The following is a 20,752-nucleotide window of genomic DNA, read 5'->3' as shown; positions in this document are numbered from 1 at the left end:
ATGTAACTCTGGTAATCCTGAAGTATTTCTGCAAGTGCCCCACACGTGGCTCTTCTGAAGTACTGAAAATGCTGTCTTTTGTGCAGGCTACGTTGCAAGGGAAATGTTGTGGAAATGTGCCACGTGCCGCGGGGTGCACACATACACTAGTCTCTGTTATCTTGCCGTATCTATTGTACCTTGGGGCTTAATGGTAAATCCTTGCTGTTTCCCCTACGTGAATGTGGTGTCTCTTTGTTTTGGGCAAGCCCACCTGTTTTGTTTTGTTTTTAAAACTGACACATTAGATATGAGTGTAGTCACTGATAGCCTAGATGATAAGCACTTCCAAAAGTACATAAAGCTATGACCATCTTTTGTTCCAGACTTTGAAGACAGCAGAGGAAGACACACATTCTGCCCACTGGAGCATTTTGAAAAGACATCCATGGAAGAGGTACAAGATTTAGCGGAACAGCCTGTGAGTATATAAGAGAAACTGCAGCGGCTATAGACAAGCATATTTGTGTTTCACATGAATGAGGGAGTCTTCTGAAGTGCGTTACATTGATTCTGTGTCCTATTTGGCTTGCAGGAATAGAAAACAAAGAAGTAGAGGATTTTATATCTGAACCCAGTGGCTAATAGGCAAGATATTTGTAACACCATAGAGTTCATTGATAATATTTTAATGAATTTATTTTTGCCAGAAAAGAAATTTTAGAAGCAGTTATTTCAGTATTATTTTTTCATCTCAATATTCTGTGATGCTGCAGGAAAAGGAAGTTTTAAAATTCAACTGTAGCTTTCTTGAGTGTACTATTTGCTGGCGATTGGAAGCTGAAATTCTGACTTGGGAACTTCTGACATACAAATGCGTGCAAAAAACGTTTGCCTAATAAATCTAAACAAGTATTCATCACAGTTATTTCTATACCTTCTGTTCCATAAATACTGCTTTGGAGCAATTCTTCATTCAAAAATAGCTCTTTGCATTTGTACACAAACTGAAATGCAAGAGGCAGCTACCTAAAGCATTTTGTGTAACTCTGGGCTCAACGCAGTGAACAACAACAACAACAACAACAACAACAACAACAACAACAACAACACAAGAGCTTCAGATAGCTTCCCAATCTGACCTTCATCCCATCACTTCTTTATACTGTCTCCTGAAGGTTCCTAATTTGGAACAGGTAAGAGAATGGAGGTATAGAAATATTAAAGGATGAAATTTCTATGGAGAACACTCATGCCAATGTCAAAATGTGGCAATGTTAGCAGTAGCCATAGGAGGAATATTAATTCTTACAAAGGTGTATCATGTCAGACAATGAGGTTCCAAACAAGATAGACCTTTGTAAATTAAACTTGGGAACCTGAAGATTTTTGTAGGGACTGGGGAATCATGTTTTCTTCTTGGCAGATACTCAGAAACTCAGTGTTTTCTAAGTACTTTTCTTCTGTTTTATGGACACGCATTTGGATTATTTTTTCAATAATAAAAGTTAGGAAACAAAATGAAATATTTCGATGAATTACTCTTACTATCCCCCCCCCCAATGATTCTATGGCTCTTTCCCAACTGAAACATATAATTTAATAACAACTGAGAGGGAAGTTTTTGCGCATGAGAGAAACATTCTGAATCTTAGCTAAGGGATACAGAAGGCTGTAGAGACAAAAGATGTGAGTGCCGGGAGGTGCATTACATAGGATGATGTTTAGGAGACTATTAATGAATCATTGTTAATAATAATAATAATAATAATAATAATACCCATGAATAAATGTTTTAAAATTGCAAATTGTGCTTTTGTTTTGATGCAGTTAATCTTGTTATTATTGCACGGGGAGGAGCTTAGGAAGCTGCCATATAACAAGCCAGGCCATTGGTCCAATTTGCTCAGTACTGACAACACTGGCTGGCAGCAGCTTTCCAGAGTTTCACGCCGGATTCTTTCCCAACCTTACCTGGGATTGGACTTGGGGCATTTTGTATGCCAGTCATGTGTTCTGCTATGGCCCTTCCTCAATATTTTTGTAAAAACAGTGGGATATAAATCAATAAATTATAATTACTTGAAATTAGTATCATTTATTTGTTTAGAGTATTTATATCCTGCTTTTCAACAAAAAATCTCAAAGCAGTTTATGTGGTACAAAGGTGGCTATCAAACACTTTTCAGTAAAGTCATAAAGTAATTTAACAATTAGTAATAAAGTAATAGATGTTAACACTAAGTAATAAAGCAATTTAACACTGTGAGCTTTCACATGTAAATCTTCTATCCTTCAGTGAGTACTACTACTACTACTACTACTTATTACATTTATTTGCCACTTACGACAAAAATGTCTCAAAGTGACTTGCTGTTATAAAAGCATATCTAATGCAATGGCAACAACAACAGCAGCAGCAGCAGTAACAACAACAACAACAACAACAACAAATGATCACCAGATTGTCATGTTTCCTTACACCATGTAATGTATTGACATTCTTCACTTTTTGGCAAACTTCTTCAGCTACCACTGAATCTCCTGTTTGCCATAAAATGTATGCATCCCCCCTGAAAAATATTGCTAGCTTTTCTGCCGCCACCACCTTAACAACAACAACAACAACAACAACAACAACAACAACAACATACCACCCTTCATCCAAATATTGCAGGGTGATTTACAAGATAAACTTTCACTGAAAAAGTTCCAGCTTTCAGAATATTTGCAGTAGGGAGTTAGCAGATCATGGAAACTGTTGGGCTTCCAGTGGTTTCAACACAAGAAACTGCCTTACACCAAGTCAGAACTTTGGTCCCTATTGTCTACACCGATAGGCAGCAGTTTCAGGCAGGGGGCATGCCTAACCCAATGCTGGAGATTGAACCTAGGACCTTCTGCATGCAAGGCAGATCCTCTCCCACTGAGTTGTGGCCCTTGCCCAAGTGAGGTGCATTTGAGGAAGGAAATTTTTTATACTAAAATCAGCTTCAAGTGGCTAGTTCTGTTTTGGCTGAAAGATGGAAGAAAACAAAGGCTCCGCTTGCTCCTCTAGGCTGCGCTGTGCGCAACATTTATATAAGTGCTCTAAATTAAAGGTTAGATTGTATCCTCTTATTGACATAGTAACCCAGACTTGATAATTTAATGTCGCTTCCCAGTGTTATTTCAGCACAGATGGCTATCGTTAAAACGTGCTAAGTGATCTTATTACAAGTGCTGTAGACGTGTGCCACATGCCAGGTTTGCAGGAAAATTAAAATTTCTTATCTGCACTTGTTAGAGCCCACGGCTTAATGGCAAAGCATTGGCAGATCTTTCCAGATGTGAGTCTGGTCTTTCGTTGTCACTTCCCTAGAGAGAGGAGAAAGGTAGAAGCAGACGATACAGGCTCACTTTGGCTGATTCCCCTGAGCATGGGTCCTAACGTGAAGTCTGAATTGGCAAGCTATAATTAATGGCATGGGTGGGGAACTGTTTTCAGGGCCACATTCCCTTTTTGGAGGCCACATGCTAGTAGTGGCAGAGGCAAAAGCGGGTGGAGCAATGTAAATTTTACCTCAGGCAATAGGCAAGTTTTAACACATTCTCACACCTTTCTCTGTCCTCCATTGTGGCAAGCAAAAGGCCTGATCACAGTATATCCCAGGCAGGCAAAAACTCTCAAGGAAGGTGTGAATCTACAAAATTCTAAGAAAACCAACAAGCGAAAAGGGCAGTAAGGGCACTAGAAGAGGGTAAAACTACTCATATATGCCTCACTTTGTTAGGGTCCAGTAGCTCTAAACTTGGATGGGAGATCCTGTTTTTAACATATTCCTCACCATATTTACAAAATAGGAAAAACCAATTTATGAAAACTAGATATTTTGGATAATAGCTCTAGGGTACTTTGGCTGCTTTCTTAATCGTGGTTCCCCGTAATGTTTGAGACAAACCTTTGTGACTCTTACACTATTTAGGCAAACATAAATATATTGATTTACTACCAGCAGCATGCAGCCCTTTCTTTGTAGTATTTTTGTTGTATTAATGACATGGCTAACCTGATATCACTGAATATATTCCTCTTTGCAGATGAAAAAAGCCAAGATGCAGGAATCAGGCGAACAGCTGTTAAGGTATGTCATTCTTGAATTTGTTTTTAACTGCACTTGTCAGATTTCTGTGGGGGTTTTGTATATTTTGTTTAAAAGAAAGAGCTATTACTCTGTTTATATTTTTCTTTGTACATCGTTTTAGTATCTGCTGGACATTACAAATCTTGCTTGACTAATCTTTACAACAACCCTGTGAAAGGTTATTAACATTTATTAAATGTTAATATTAAATGTTATTAACATTTCACAGATGTGACCAGGAACTTTAAAAAGAGCCATTTGTTTTCAAGGCTTTCATGAAGTAGGGATTGGAGCCAAATCCAGAGAGGGGAGAAGTCCCATTGAGTATAGTGCCCCAGTACAAGAAAAAGCCTAGTTGGTTATTATGAGTCTATGAATCTCTGAGCCTCAGGCTAGTGCACCCCACCTCCCTTTCCTCTTTGCATGAAAGAGGAAGAGATTGCAAGGAAGTGCAGCTTTCTATTTTATTTGAGTATGGGAGGCTGGTTTGAAAAAATCAGAATATTGCACCATGGTTTGATCCTAGTTTGCATCCTAACTATAGTTTGCACAAACCACAGTTCCCCATATTCGGAATTGGAAAACTGTGGTTTGTTTCAAACTGTAGGAAGTTTTCAGTCTCTGCCCACACAGGGGGAGGGAAGAGGGAGCCATGAACACTTTAGGCTTGCAATTCCACATTCTCATAACAATAAATGATGTTTTTCAGATAGCTCCTGCGTAACTGTTTGTAGGATCCCACTGCATGTTATATCCCACATGCTTTTTGTGTGTAATGTAGCATTCAAGAAAATTATTGAAAGCATTACTTTACTTAGCAGCTGGGAAACCCCCAAATTCCATATTACATCGAGTGCAAATAATGCCTCTAACAACACATAAGAACATAGAAAGTAGTCTTCTACCAAGGCAGATCATTGGTTTATCTAGCTTAGTATTGTCTACGCTGCCTGGCAATGGCACCCCAGCACTTCAGGCATCAAAGCCAGGAGTTTCCGCATGCCAAGCAGTTGCTCTATTACTGTGACCCTTCCCATCTCTAAATTGGAGTTTTTATAGTCATTTCAGTAATTTTAGTTAAGGGAAAATATGTGTACCCTCTCACTAGGAAAACATACTTGCTACAATTAAGCTTCATACACAATTTTCAGCTGTGGGCAAATGATTACTAGATCCCAGTTAAAGCACATGTTTTCATAGAATCATAGAGATAGAAGGGACCCATGGGGTCATCTAGTCTAACCCCTGCAATGCAGGAATCTCAGCTAAAGCATCCATGACAGATGGCCATCCAACCTCTGCTTAAAAACCTCCAAGGAAGGAGAGTCCACAACCTACCAAATATTACAAAAACTTTTGTTTAGGGATAAAACCATGGCTGTACATTGTGCTAATAAAAATGTATCACCACCACCATCATCATCATCATGTCTGAAGCACCTCATGTCCACTAAGCACTGTGCACAGATTAAAAACAAGGTCTAAAAGACACAACACAAAATGGATGGGTGGAGGGTGGCTGTGGGGACAGGCGAGGAAGAAGTTCCATTGCACACACAGAACTGCAGCTTTAAACATGGCTCTCTGTCTTGAACTGGGATAAGGAATATTTAACTTAACAACGGTTTCAATTGTGAAAACTGGGGATGGAATGAAGAACATGGAGAGGGACTCCCCCCCCCCGAACACGCACCCCTCAATTCTTTCTAGATGGTATGAGATCCTCCTGCATGGTGTGGGATGGGCCATGTGGGACGATCAGAGGAGAAGTGTTAACCCAAAATTGGGTGGAGGCACCTTGTGCAAGTGGAGCTCCATTTGTGCAGGGCACCACACTCAGTTTGCAGTGATTCATCCCTTCTGGTTTGTCTTCTTAACTGTGCTTAGAGAGCAAGCTATATTTTGACCTGATGTTGAAATTGAGCCAGTGCTTCTGTACTGCAGAGATAAGCAACAGCGCCTGTTTCTTATTGATCCTTTCAGGCAAGTGAACAGCACAGACGATAGCGATCAGAAACCTGAATCCTCAAGCCTTGGCTCAAACCTGTCCATGTCCAATGAAAGTAAGTGGCTTCTTTATCTTTATAGTTGAGTAGAAGAACTGGGTAAGTTTGTGTGCCTGAATTGTATATACAAGTCCTTAGAACTTAGTCCTTAGGTTTCTGAGGAGAATCTAGACACACACACACACACACACACACACACACACACACACACACAGAATAGCATTAAGCTATTCCTTTGAACTCGCCTGTCAGTGAAACCAAATGGGGAAGGGAATGTACTACCTCTCTCTGTCATAGAAACATAGGGTGCTGCCTTATATTGAGTCGGATCGTTTGGCTCAATATTGTCTATGCTGACAATATACTGAATATTGTCTAGGCTACTCTTAAGATTTCAGGGATTGAACCTGGGACCTTCTGCAGGCAGAGCAGATGCTCTACCACTGAGCTACAGCCCCTTCCCCGTAATTTTATTTTCTCTGTTCTGTAACCACAAAGGAACTAGATGGGGGTAGTATTTGCCCCATTGCCTCATGCACTTGGGGATGTAAAAGCATCTGGCTGAAGATCTCCTAGGTCTGTCAAAGGCTAAATTCAGGCATAACACTAATCATGGTTTGTAAAGCGAAGGTTTGGCATAACGTTGGCACCCACACCATTGTTCGCGTGGGGCTGCTGAGCCAGGATATCAAGAGGCTGCTGCAACAGGAGAGAACTTAGGATGCTAATATTGAAAACGAAAGCCATGAGCTGCTAACTCTGTTTCTTAAGAAGGGCTGTCCACCACAGTATTCTCTCAAATCTCTCTGCTCCTTTAATTGTTTGACTGGATCATTCTGGTGACAGTCAATACATTGTCAGGTGAAGCATACCAAAACTGCCTTTTGCTCTCTCCTGCTGGTTCAGCCATAGCTGGCATTTGGTCCTAACCTGGGTATCTAACCAAGAGACTACTGCTCATAGCTTAAAGGCAGTGGTGGGAAGGGCTGTAGCTGAGTGGTAGAGCACACGTTTTTCAGGTTCAGACCCTGGTTTCTCCAGGTTAGGGCTGAGAAAGAATCCTGCCTGAAACTCTACAGAGCTACAGTCCATCAGCGGTGATAATATTGAGCTTAATGGGCTTTAGTCTGACTTTAGAACAAGGCAGCTTCCTATGGGACACAACTAATTATAGTAAACCCACCCAAACTTTAGGTAACCTATAGGGAAGGATCTTGTCCTGGGCACAGCATCCCCATAGCAAGTATAGTTGCAAACTGGTAGCTTGGGGAGAAAGTGCTGAGTTTCAGATACTATCACTGAAGTGCTATGCGATCACACTAGCCAGATTGTTCTCTCCCTAACATAGGAAAAGAGCCATAGGACTCTAAGGCTACATACACGCCAAGAATTCTGGGAACTGTAGATTGTAGTGCTGAGAATTGCAGCTCTGTGCTAGAGAAACCACAGTTCCCAGGATTCTTGGGGGGGGGGATGTGCTTTAAATGTATGGTGTATACTCAGCCCCAAAAAGGAAAAGGGTGTATGGTAGCATATTGAAGACTTCTAATCATACAAAGCAGTTGTACAAGTAATTTCTAGGACTTACCCCTACTGCCTGCTGACTTGCCTGCTTATAGATAAGCACTGTGTAATATAGGAGGAGGGTATTCTCGGAGGAGTATACAGTTACTTCTGTAAGCACAGCATGCAGAACACGTGGAAGTAACCATACAGCTGTCCTTGAATACCCTCCTCTGGCATAAAGCTTGGGCAAAGTAGCTCATTTTAGTGAGCTGCTACACACATTTTCACAGCTAGAATTAGCTCTTGCTGTGATTCCTTCTTTTCTATGTAATGCTTCTCTGGCTTAATAATTCTCCCATATTGGCCTAGTTCAGAGAATCATTTAACCCAGGAGTGGAGACCCTTTCGCCATGTATCTGTTGCTCGACTACAAGCCCCATCATCTCTGACCATTAGCCATGCTGACTGGGTCTGAGGGGAGTTGAGTCCAACAGCATCTGGTGGACCCAGATGCCTTCTAAGCCATTAGAAGATTGTGAATGAGTCACAGCAAGGCTCTAGCACTGCTCCCCTCGTCTCCTTATTCCCTCATGAGAGAGGAGGGTGAAAACTCCCGCTTATACTGGAATGCATATGTCTTCTAAATACAACGATGAACATTACAACTTTGTGATGTTTGCGCTGCTATGTTCAAAATGATTGTTCTCTTAAATAATTTACATGTACTTATTGATCTCTATATATTTTCCAGTTATGCCATGCACTGATTACATCTCAAGGTCATCAAATGAATATACCTCACAGATGTATTCTGCAAAGTAAGTTGAATAGTTCGGCTCAACTAATGGTTTGTTTCTCCATAGTGTTCAATAGGGTTCCACTTTCACAACATACTACTACTAGGTGAAGGAATGTGGGCCCAGTTTTCACAACATACTACTACTAGGTGAAGGGATGTGGGCCCAGTTTTTGTCTTAAGACACTTTACGTTGACAACACAGCGTTCAGTCTCAGATCAGTAGCAACTTTGCCCATAGCTAAAGAATACTTTAAATGGCAGGAGAGACCATCTCCTTGCAATGAAAAGGATTGTGTGCTCACATGGGGAATGGGGAGCAGTCAGCCATGGGCCTGCCCTGCCCTTTCCCCCCTCCTTGGAAGAGTTTACCTTAAAAAATGCACACCATACAGTCCTTCTTCCCCTGTCAGAAATACTTGTTAAATTGTGAGGGCGAACGCATTGCACCTAGAAATATATTTTCCTCCATTGCCTGTTGTGTACACCTTCTGTGTGACAGAAGTGCACGTAGCACTCTGGAGACCACATGCTCCTGTCTTTTAGAGGGTGTATACACCCCAGAAGCCTCAACTTGAGCAATAGACAGGAGACCATGAATCTCATAAGACCCCCATGCCCAAGACGTTGATCGTGATCAACTCAGGGACTGCAGACTGATTTTTGTTGATTGCAGGCTGAGAAAGGAAAGCCTTTCTCTGCAGCCAGACGCAGCAGCAGCCGCTGCTGCCAGTCTCATGTAAGACTGAGTTCCTCCTCCTCCAGCTGAGTCTCCTTCCAAAGCTGGCTTGCCTTCCTTCCTTCCTTGCTGCCCCCTCTGCATTGCCTGCATGTTTGACAAACTGGATGGGGGGAGGCAGGGAACAAAGAGCTCCTTGCCTGCTCACCCGCTAGTTCAAAAGCAAATAAATAAATAAGAAAGGAGCCGCCCCCCTCCACAAACAGCGAGGGAGGCAAAGAACAAAACATGGGGAAAGCCCCCTTAGCGCTCCATGAGTTTGAGCGAGGGAAAGGCTTTAACGCACAACAGTAGTGGAAAGAGAGGTGGAGTAAGGGCTTGGGGATGCTGACACGACATCAGCTGCATTTTAACGCAACAGTTAGGGAAAGCTGGAGGTGGAGTGAGTGAGGATGGTGTGTGTGTGTGTGTGTGTGTGTGTGTGTGTGTGTGTGTGAGAGAGAGAGAGAGAGAGAGAGAGAGAGAGAGAGAGAGAGAGAGAGACCCTGCGTGCTCTGACTGTCATCTCAGAGAATGGGCTGCTTTTGGGGGGGGGGGGAGAAGAGCCCTGCACGCTCTGACTGTGAAATAAAGATTTGTTTGTTTGTTTGTTTAATGACTTTGGAGGGTGGTAGATCACTGCCAGTTTTTGGTACTGAATTACAGATCACAACCTCCTCAGTGTTGGACGTGCCTGTCATAAGAGATGAGCATTGTCTCCTGAGTTCCCTGGCTGTGACGAGGTTGCTTTGAAACGAGGAACAGTTTCCTCTCTCTCCCCAAAGGAGCAAGTGTGCAGCCTGTGGCAGCCTTGTGCTATCAGGAGGAAGCCAGGAAGGGGAGGCAATTCCATGTACCCCAAGCAGACTCTCTCGTTCTGCTGTAATACTACTATAGGGAGTATAGACAGATTGAGCTTGGGAGTGGGAAACTCTTCACTCCCTTCCTTACCTAACCCTATTGCCTAGTTACTTATTAACATCCCTTAATGGCAACATTTTTCTTTTTTTTTAAACCAGGCCATATGCACATATTCTTTCTGTACCTGTATCGGAAACGATGGCCTCTTATTCTGGTCAGACTCAGTACCAAGCACTGCAGCAGTCGCAGACATATGCTGTTTATCCTCAGACAACCCAAGCCTATGGACTACCTCCTTTTGGTAAGCCAGAGTTCTTACAGTAAAAGGTGTTTTGTAAAACTTTGTATGTAAATTACTATTTTCCTTCATAAGAACCTAAGAGGAGCCCTGCTGTGGATCAGGCCAAAGGCCCATCTAGTCCAGCCTCCTCCTCCTCCTCCTCCTCACCATGTCCAACGAGATGCCAGGGTAAACTCACAAGCAGGACCTGAGTGCAACAGCAACTCTTCTTACATATATAATGCAAGAAGCCACACATGTTTCTGGAATGGCTGACACACGAGTCTTACATAAGAAACTGTACTTGCTTCATTGCCTGAATTATTGAATGTGAAAGCATCATGCATTTTCTAAAGCTATCTGGCATTCTTAATTTTGGGTGTGGGTGTGTTAACCCTAGTGTACTCACTCTTTATCATAATGGATTACCAAGCTGCTCACAGAAACTTTTCCAGTAATTTGATGGCAGTTTTTAAAATTTCTTTGGTGAAATTCACCTGGGCACTATCTGTACTGTTACTGTTGTGATAGTACCACCCAACCTGCTGTCCAGCAGCCTTCTTTACCAAACTGATATAGGAGGTCTCTGGCATGGTTTTAGAGAAACCTGGGAGTATTGTCCTGCGTAACTGCAACATCCATGCTGAAGCTGTTCTCAGTGGTCTGGCTCAAGACTTCATGACCTCAATGTCAGCCACGGAGCTGTCTCAAGATGTCTTCGACCTAGTACATAGTGAAGGGTACACCCTCAGTTTGGGTTTTGCCCTTGGTGGCAGGTTTCGTGGCCTGGAAATAAGGTGGGTAGCTGGTTCTGTGACACTTTTTGATGAAGTTTGGGCTAATGGTACCAGTTTCCCCCCACAGGAGTGGAGAACCAATTAAGATGGCCCAATCCCGGATACTTCTGGATTCTGATGGAGTTCTTGATACTCCTTTCTCGATGCTGGTGATACTTCCCAGGCTCTCGCTTTCCATTGGAATGGCAAGATGTGGAATGGCATTGATATGATTGCTCCTGAGTCTCTGGTGCTGCAGAATGCGTTTGGCCTCCTGGTATACTGGCCTCCTGGTATACTGGAGAGCTGCTTGTTAAGAAACAAGCCAGATGACATCTGGAGTGTGGGTTGTGGTGAAAGCAGCAAAGGTGTAAAAGCGTACTTTGCTGCCTTCATCTTCTCCTCAAGTAAGCATCCAGTGGAGCTCTTCAGAGTGGCCCATTGGCTGTTGACATTTATAACTTTAGGCAGAGCCCAGAACCCTTGGGAGACCCACTGTGATGAGCACTTTGAGGTCAAAGTCATCCATCTCCATAGTTAGTTTGATGCCATGGTTGTCACAGCTCCAAGTCAGGTTTCTAATGTTCCATCAAGCCTTGTTTTGCGGGATCATTTTCAGTTTTTGCAACCCAGTGACATGCAAGTTTATGCCCAGCCACATTCTCTCTCAAACCTTCATGGCTGATTAAAGCTAGCCAGCGTGAAGGGGCATACTGTAACTGGATGGGTCCAGAGTGTGACAAATTGATCTTTGCATAAAGAGGTGATGCCTGCTGCCTTTAAGGAGGAAGCGGTGCAGCCTCTCTTGGAAAAAACCAACCGATTATTTAACAACTACCGCTTAGTCTTAAATACCCTCTTTTGGGGCACAGTACTCAAGAAAGTAACACAGATAGGGCTTATCAACCTAGGAAGGTAGCCCATCTAGGAGAAGGAAAACTCTGATCCTAAACTTATGCTGCCTTGCGGTATATATTCAAGAGAAGAAAAGGCCAAGGAGTAAACTCTGCACAAATCCAGAGTAGAGTCCCTAAGGCAGTTGGATGCCTCCTTGTATGCCTTCTTCTGGCAACTCCTGCAGCCAAGCTGCTATCCTTGGGACTACCTCAGTGAGGCCAAGAGGGGGTCTTGTCGTCTAGTGCCCAAGACTTCCATAGACACTGCGCAGGCTTGCAGCCTTTGGTGCTAACACAGCAGTTTGACCACACCCTCAGAGGCACACTCTGAGACAGAAAGAAATGACAATAGAATTCAGGCATTCTTGGAGGTTATGAATTATCTAAACCCCTTCTAGTCTGGGTTCAGATCTGGCTTTAGGAGTGAATCAGGATGGATGACCTTTATCAGGAAAAGATGAGAAGTGTCCCTGCTGTTTCAGCCCAATCTCTCATCAGCTTTTGATATCATCAACCTTGGGTATTGGGGCACTGTTCTGCAGTTCTAACCTTCTTTCCAGAAGTCAGTATTGGATGAGTGTTTCTTGGGCCCCTAGCCCTTGAGCTATGGGATGCTGCGGGACATTATGGTATCTCTGGTGCTATTTTAAATCTATATTAAGATGTTGGGAGCGGTCATTAGGAGTGAGGTGTCATCAGTATGTTGATGGTAGCCAACTCTATTTCTCTGTAACATCAGGAGTGGTTATGAAAGCCATGGACCAGTGTCTGGATGCAGTGTTGGGCTTGATCGGGACTAATAAGCTCAGTTTGAATCCTCAAGGGCAGGTACATAGTCTGGGGGTACTTTTAGATCAAGCTCTGTCACTGGAGGTGTCTGGTAGCTAGGAGTGCCTTTTACCAGCTTTGTAAATTAGGCCTCAGAAATCATCGCAGATTCCCTGGGATGTTGGTCATTGTTATCTGGCTTATTGCCACATGTGATTATGGCCAGTGGCTCTCCAGGATCTCTCCAGAGAAGGATCTTTCCCATTAACTGCTACTTGATCTGTTTAATGCCAGGGAATATACCTGGGATCTTCTCTGTGCAAAGCACAAAGTGATCTGTGGTCTCCCTCTCTACCCAACACACCTGATAAGGTCTGACAAATGAATAGTTACCTCGGATCTGGGTCATTTTAAACGTAGTTGACAATAGATAAAAGATTATAGATGAGCACAGTAGCAGAGAGTCGGGTCTAGCTGCTCTTGTACGTGACAAGAGGATAGTTTGAGCAAAATAAATACCTTTTTTCAAATTGATTTCATCAAGTGTGTGTGCTGTTCTCTTGTGTTATCTCTCATGTATATTCTTGGTAATTGATCTTAAATGCATCATGCAGTAATTATCATTGAACGTGTCAGTGGAATATTCCTGTGAATAGTGTGCCAGAGAAACAGTTCAGAACGGAAACAAATGCTGGTAACATTATCCTCCACACAACCAGCTCCCTGTAGTGCTGTGCAGGAATTGAAAGGGTGATGATCAGCTCCTTAACATCAGTCCAGTAAGAGTTTCATTAGAAACGCCAGGACATTTCTCCCCCTGCAAAGGCTTGGAAATTAACCTTACCACACCTCTTCTCCCTCTTTTAATTTTGGCTAGCTTTTCTCCCCATCTTCTTCCTCTTTGCTGTTTTCTCTAGGCTTGTGCCTCAAAATTTGCACATTAACCACCTTCCATATTTAGGTGATGGGTTTTGTCACTTGTACTCGGAGGCAAAAAGGATCTCGGTGGGAAGCCTGGCTTGACCACCACCAATTTTGTTTGTAACTGGTGCAATTTATCTGATTCAGGTGCACTGTGGCCAGGTATGAAACCTGAGAGTGGTTTAATTCAGACTCCATCTCCAAGTCAGCACAGTGTTCTTACCTGCACTACAGGGTTAACCACAAGCCAATCCAGCCCAGCACATTATTCTTATCCTATTCAAGGTAAAGGTCAGCATGGTTTTTTATCTACGTACCTCTTCCCTGTAACCCGGTTTAGAAACCGCGAAGAGGCCAGCACGTTTTGTCTTTGTTTTGTGCATGCTTCTCTGTGCTTTGTGAGTCATGGTTCCCTCCATCCCTCCCACCTTGCCATTAGCCTTCCTTTTTCACTGATTTGCCAAGATCTGCTGTCTGTAACAGGAGAATTTCACTGTGCCGTGCTTCTGAAACTCTCACAGACGCAGGAGGGTGACTGCTCGGGAAAGGGAGGAATGGGTTACAGAAATCAAATGCATGCCACTGTTCAGCATGTCTGTGTTCGTTTTCCAATATCACTGGGCTTAAGCTATCAAAATGCATAGGGGCCTAGCTGTTAAGAGCTACCAACTATTACTTTCTTTATTTTAAAGATTTGTACCCCGCCTGTTGATCAAATGGTCTCTGTGGCAGATTGCAACAATTAAGAAAGAAAATGGCTATTCAACAGCTCTTGTTCTAGCTAGTGAGAGAGATCAACGTGTCCTTTCTCCCCACACTGCTGCAGTCCTGGTCAACTGGCAGTTAAGAGTACTTTTTGACAGGGAAGAATCTCCTACAAGCTGCTTATTTTGTGGCCAATGGCTGCATATGCACTCCAGTTCCCTCCTTCATGGCCTGATTTGCAGTAACCATAGTATCTTGTTGCCTCTGAATTAAACAAACTGTAGCTACCAGTACTGCTGCAAAGCACGATTTACCTCTCAGCTAGAATTGGAAACTCTGTTCCAACCATGGTTTGCAGGCCATCTGTTTTATGTTGGCATTTAGCTTAGCCAGTTTGGATGTAACAACAAATTCTGATTGTTGTGAATCAGGAAGCAAGCCAGGGACTCAGAGTGCACAAAGGAAGGGGGAAGAACAGAGAGTATCTGGGCCCAAAGCCCATTCATGCTGTATTTGGCTGACTCAAGTTAAGCCACTTGCTGCTTCCTCAGATTCAGTGGCGTACCAAGCCCAGGCGGTACCCGGTGCAGCGCCTGTGCGGCACCCCACACGTGCACACTCCGTACGGGGTGCCGCACATGCGCAGTCTGTACAGGGTGCCTCCGTCCACCGTATGTAAGGCCACTGCGTGCATATTTGGCAGCCCGTACGGACTGCGCACGCGTGGGATGCCACACATGCGCAGTCCGTACGGGTTGCCGCTGGTACGTGGCGGCACCCCATAGCCTTACAGGCTGCGGCTCTCATGCTGCAGCCTACTACAGCTGCCATGCACCAGTGGCATCCCGTACGGACTGTGCATGTGCGGCATCCCACGCGTGCGCAGTGGCCTTACGGGCTGCTGCTTGTGCATGGCGGCTGTATAGGCTGCTGCGCGAGCAGCACCCCGAGTGTCACCCCCCTCCAGGGCGGCACCCAGGGCAGCCCGCTCCCATTGCACCCCCTTGCTACACCCCTGCTCAGATTGTGGTGGGAATATGGTTAACGCTCATTTCACTTACAGATGATTAGCTCCCCATGTTGTTAGAGCTGCTAAACACAACTGTTTTAACTGTTACACATGCAGCAAGTGACCTGTTCCCATCCACATTTGCATGTGATGGTTTATGCTCCACCCCAATACTGACCTTGTTCGCATGTCACAATATTCCGTATTACCATGAACTCATCAATTTGGGTTTGCTTTGCTCCTCCCTGCAAATGTTTAGGGGAAATAAACAATTATCCCTGGCTTAGTATTATTATTCAGACTGGGAATCATGGTTTGTTGCACTCCAAACAGTTCAATTAGAACAGGCACCCCCAAACTTGGCCCTCCAGATGTTTTGGCACTACAATTCCCATCATCCCTAAACACTGGTCCTGTTAGCTAGGGATGATGGGAGTTGTAGCCCCAAAACATCTGGAGAGCCAAGTTTGGGGGTGCCTGAATTAGAATACAAATTGGCCACCTCCTTCCTCTTCAGCTGGAAGAGGGCTGCTGGTCTCAAGCTACTAAAGCTAGGAGCCAATGAACATGTTAATGTTAGTTACATCTCTGTTCTTTTAAGTATAGGGTATTCCCCCCCCCCCCCACACACACACACTGTGGGGGCCCTGATCCAGGTCAGCACCCTAGCATGGAGTGGGAAAGAAATTTATTTTTTTAACTCTTTGCCTTTATATATTCCTGAACTGGATTTGGAGGGGTGGGGGTGGGAGGAGCAGGTCCCACACTGCAGTTTGTATAAGAAAAAGTGCTCCCATTCTAGTAAATGGGAGTTTTTCTTTCCACTGTAAATTGCAGGCACAAGGCTCCCCCCCCCCACCTGTTTGGACTGGGCCCCTCACACTGGCCATTTGCGTGCAAAAAGCCTGCATTTAAACTAATGTAAAATATAGTTTGACCCTAACCAGATTTTATATAAATGAACAGAATCATACTGCCTCTCTACATTTGATTTTGAAGTAACGCTTAATTTTATAGCACATTCAAGTAGGTATAATAACTTCTGTTTTGTGCTCGAAAACATCTAGTATTCACCCAGCTGGCCTTGTGTGAATCCTCATATTTCACAGGGTTTGGGGTTCATTAAAAAAAACCCAGCAGTGAAGAGTGTGATCTTAATGTTCTGGTTACCAGTATGCAGCTGTCTCCAAAACAAGAAACCAAACCTCGACTCTGGCACATTGTGTGTACTATGGGTACATGAATTTCAAAAACTCACTTTTGGTATCACTGAGCAGACCTTGGAAGAAATGCAGACCAAACCGCTTGCCCATAAGATGGAAATGCAGACTGCTGGGATAGATTTGGTGTTTTTCATCCAGATCTTATGTCCTTGTGACGCATAGCAGGCTTATTGATCAAAAACAATATCACATAAGCAAGATGAGGAGAGCCACAGCCAAGCAGCTGGTAGATCTGGACTGAAAACAACAGCATGCTGTCATCCCTAAGTGCACCTTTCTTTTTCTTTTCTTTTTGTCAGTTGCATTAAGAATTGTAAGCTGCAATACAGCATCACTGGGGGGGGGGGGACTAGCTTTGAGAGCTTTCTGCTTATCAGACAAACAGTCTACTATAAAGCAAGAGGCACACAATCTGGAAGGAGCTCCCAGAAGGATTTCAAATGCTAATGTAGCTGATTTCCTCAAATTAAGTAATTTTCTATTGCCTTTGATGAAGTAGGTCATTCACTCTGGGGGATTAAATTGTTTGCTTCAACTCCATTAAGAGCATCTCTATATTAATAATAATAATAATAAATTTTTATTTATACCCCGCCCTCCCCAGTCGGAACCGGGCTCAGGGCGGCTCACACCAATAAAATTACAGTAAAACATAAAAAGCAATTAATTAAAATACAGATTAAAATACAGTATTAAAATTTAAAATGCAGCCTCATTTTGAGTAGTCAAATTCAAGCCATGAGGGAGGAAAAACGCAGGGGTCAGACTAAGTCCAACCCAAAGGCCAGGCGGAACAGCTCTGTGTTGCAGGCCCTGCTGAAAGATGACAAATCCCGCAGGGCCCTGGTCTCCTGTGAAAGAGCGTTCTACCAAGTTGGGGCCAATACTGAAAAATCCCTGGCCCTAGTAGAGGCCAATCTAGCCACCTTATGGCTTGGGATCTCCAGAATATTGTTGTTTGTGGACCTTAAGGTCCTCCGCGGGGCATACCAGGAGAGGCAGTCCCGTAGATACGAGGGTCCCAAGCCGCATAGGGCTTTAAAGGTCAAAACCAGCACCTTAAACCTGATCCTGTACTCCACCGTGAGCCAGTGCAGCTGGTAAAGCACTGGATGAATGTGATCCCGTAGCCGCGACCCCGTTAGGAGCCTTACCGCGGCATTCTGCACCCGCTGGAGTTTCTGGGTCAGCTTCAAGGGCAGCCCCGCGTAAAGCGAGTTACAATAATGAAGCCTGGAGGTGACCGTTGCATGGATCACTGTGGCCAGATCAGGGCGAGAGAGGTAAGGGACCAACTGCTTGATACGGCGGAGATGGAAAAATGCCACCTTTGCTGTGGATGCAACCTGTGCCTCCATGGAAAGGGAGGCGTCGAAGGTTACACCCAAGCTCTTGACAGAAGGCGCTGGCACTAATTGAGCCCCTGTAAGAGATGGGAGTTGGCCCCCCAGCCCCAAGTTGTCTCGACCCAGCCAGAGGACCTCTGTCTTCGAAGGATTTAGCTTCAGTCGGCTCCCACATAGTCATCCAGCCACGACTTCCAAGCACCTGGTCAGTGTGTCTGGGGCCAAGGCCATCCATCAACAGATAGATCTGGGTGTCATCAGCATATTGATGACAACCCAGCCCCAAACTCCGGACAATCTGGGCAAGGGTGCGCATAAAGATATTAAAAAGCATCGGGGAAAGGATTGCGCCTTGCAGGACTGTGCCCTGAATCCCCACGTCGGCAAGGCGGTGGTCTAAAAGTTCGTGATCGACCATATCGAAGGCTGCTGACAAATCTAAAAGAAAGTCCCTGTGCCAAGGGACAAGTTGATGATCTCACCCAGGGGGGCCCGTACCTCATCTGGACACGCTCTAATCAGCCAAGATGGGCACGGGTCAAGGGGGCAGGTGGTGGGCCTTCCAGCTCGGAGGAATCTGTCTACATTGGCAGGGAGTATCTGATCGAATTGGTCCAATACTGGACTCGAAGACAGTCGAGGGGCCTCCAGTTCTGTTGGAGGGGCCTCCAGTTGGCAGGGAGGTCATGGCTGCTGTTCAGCTGTGGCATGTAACAGAGCCCCCTCTCACATTCAGCTCATGGCCAGTTTGTTTAATATGGAAATTCTCTTGCAAAGAGAATTTGCACAGCACCCAGGCTTAAATATGGCATAGAGTGAGGCATGCGTAAACCCCTTGATTTCAGTCGGCTTTACCATGCCTAATTATGTGTTTGCGTTAGTTTTTAAGAAGATCAACAAATTATTATTATTATTATTATTATTATTATTATTATTATTATTTCTAGCCAGGAAGCTGCTCTATGATACTTCTTTCCACTCCCCTTGCCTTTCCTTTTTCCTTTTTCTTTTAAAATAATTTTTTATTCATTTTCCAATTACACATTACAAAAACAAAACAAAACATCATACACAAACACACAACAATTAAACCAATTATCCTCATCATAACCTTTTCATCTCATCTCTTTTTTACTCTTACGAGCTGAGACCTCCCTCCCTCCCTTCACATGGCTTTGTTGTTTTAGACTTATCTCACAGTTCCTTATAACTTCGCTCTCAATTCGTAGGATTTATTTTAGTCCTGCAAGTGTCTTTATAATTGTACAGTTTTTCTCCATATAGTCAATAAATTTACACCACTCTCTCTGGAACTTTGTCTCTCCCTGATTTCGGATCGCACAGGTCAACTTTGCCAGTTCAACATAATCATTTTTGTCTGCCACTCCTCAATAGTTGGAACCTCTTGTGTTTTCCATTTTTGGGATAATAAAGTTCTCGCCACGGTTGTGGCATACATAAAAAGTCTCTGATCCCCCTTAGCAATCTCGTCTCCCATTACTCCCAACAAAAATGTCTCGGGTTTTTTGGTGAAAGTATATTTAAACATTTTTTTCAACTCGTTATATAAGTTTTCCCAAAATCTTTTCACTATCTCACATGACCACCACATATGATAAAATTGTCCATCTTTCTTTTTACATTTCCAGCATACTCTACTACTTATCCTATACATCTTGGATAATTTTACTGGTGTTAAATACCATCTATACATCATTTTCATAACATTTTCTTTCAGGGCGGTACATGCGGTAAATTTCATTGTTTCATTCCATAATTTCAACCACGTGTCATACTCAATATTGTGCCCAAAATCTTTTGCCCATTTTATCATCACTTCTTTAGTCATTTTGTCTTTAGTATACCATTCTAACAAAAGATTATACATTTTTGACAGCAATTTCACTCTGCCTCCCATCAATTCTGTCTGGAATTTGGACCATTTGTCTTCAAATCCTACTTTTTTATCTTTCAACAAAACATACCGTAATTAACTTGGTGATATTGCAACCAACCTGTTAACCCTTCTCTGATTTCATCATATGTTTTCAATTTCCATCCTTTATCTGATTTCATCAAAATATCTTCATATGTGATTCTCCTCCCTTCCATATTTAATTTTTTAACAGTTAGAACCTCCACTGGCGAGATCCACCATGGGGTTTTTCTTTCCAACAGCGCTTTATTTCTTTCCCACACTTCATATAATGCTCTTTTAAATACATGATTTGTGAAACTTCTATGTGCTCTAACTTTCTCATACCAGAGATAAGCATGCCAACCGAATCTGTTGTCATAACCTTCTAAATCTAAAAGATCAGTATTTTCCAATGTTATCCATTCTTTTAACCAACAGAGACAGGACGCTTCATAGTATAGTCTTAAATCTGGCACAGAGAATCCACCTCTTTCTTTTTTATCCACTAGAAGTTTAAACTTGATCCTGGGTTTCTTCCCTTGCCAGATGAATCTTGAAATTACTCTCTGCTACTCTCTGAATTGTCCTGTCCCCTTAATTATTGGAATTGTCTGAAATAAGAATAACATCATTTTAATCATTGCGATTCTTCCATAAAATGACAACTTCAATCTGTTCCAAGTCTCCAGATCCTTCTTTCCACATAGGTTCGTAATTATCATTAAATAAATTTATATTTTTTGCTGTCAACCATATTCCTAAATATTTAACTTTCTTTACTATCATCAGTCCACATTTTCTCTGTAATTCTTCTTTATTCTCCTTCTGCATATTTTTAACCACCATTTTCGTTTTCACTCTATTCAGTTTAAAACCTGCCAAACGTGCAAATTCCTCTATTTCGCTTAACACATCTGCAA

The 20,752-nt window shown here is 43.3% G+C and overlaps 1 protein-coding gene across 12 annotated transcripts in view; it reads left to right on the top strand.

The window, feature by feature from the left end:
- The window catches only part of EYA3 (EYA transcriptional coactivator and phosphatase 3), a 56,370-nt gene that overhangs the window by 20,836 nt on the left and 14,782 nt on the right, over positions 1-20,752 (top strand). For 5 of the 12 annotated variants that reach the window (XM_035116871.3, XM_035116868.3, XM_088671103.1 and 2 more), the window contains 6 exons: positions 366-460; positions 4,060-4,103; positions 6,087-6,166; positions 8,367-8,433; positions 10,149-10,291; positions 13,779-13,916. In XM_035116871.3, coding sequence (XP_034972762.2) covers positions 428-460; positions 4,060-4,103; positions 6,087-6,166; positions 8,367-8,433; positions 10,149-10,291; positions 13,779-13,916 — 505 coding nt within the window. In that variant the 5' untranslated portion in view covers positions 366-427. Of the gene's footprint in view, positions 1-365; positions 461-574; positions 1,176-4,059; positions 4,104-6,086; positions 6,167-8,366; positions 8,434-10,148; positions 10,292-13,778; positions 13,917-20,752 lie in introns of all 12 variants that reach the window. The other 7 variants (XM_088671110.1, XM_088671108.1, XM_088671109.1 and 4 more) reach the window with 3 other exon arrangements.

The sequence above is a fragment of the Zootoca vivipara genome, chromosome 6 (assembly GCF_965207765.1).
Source record: "Zootoca vivipara chromosome 6, rZooViv2.hap1.1, whole genome shotgun sequence".
NCBI classification, from domain to species: domain Eukaryota; kingdom Metazoa; phylum Chordata; class Lepidosauria; order Squamata; family Lacertidae; genus Zootoca; species Zootoca vivipara.
The sequence above is the reverse complement of the archived record's forward strand: the minus strand, read 5'-3'. Positions and strand labels throughout refer to the sequence as shown.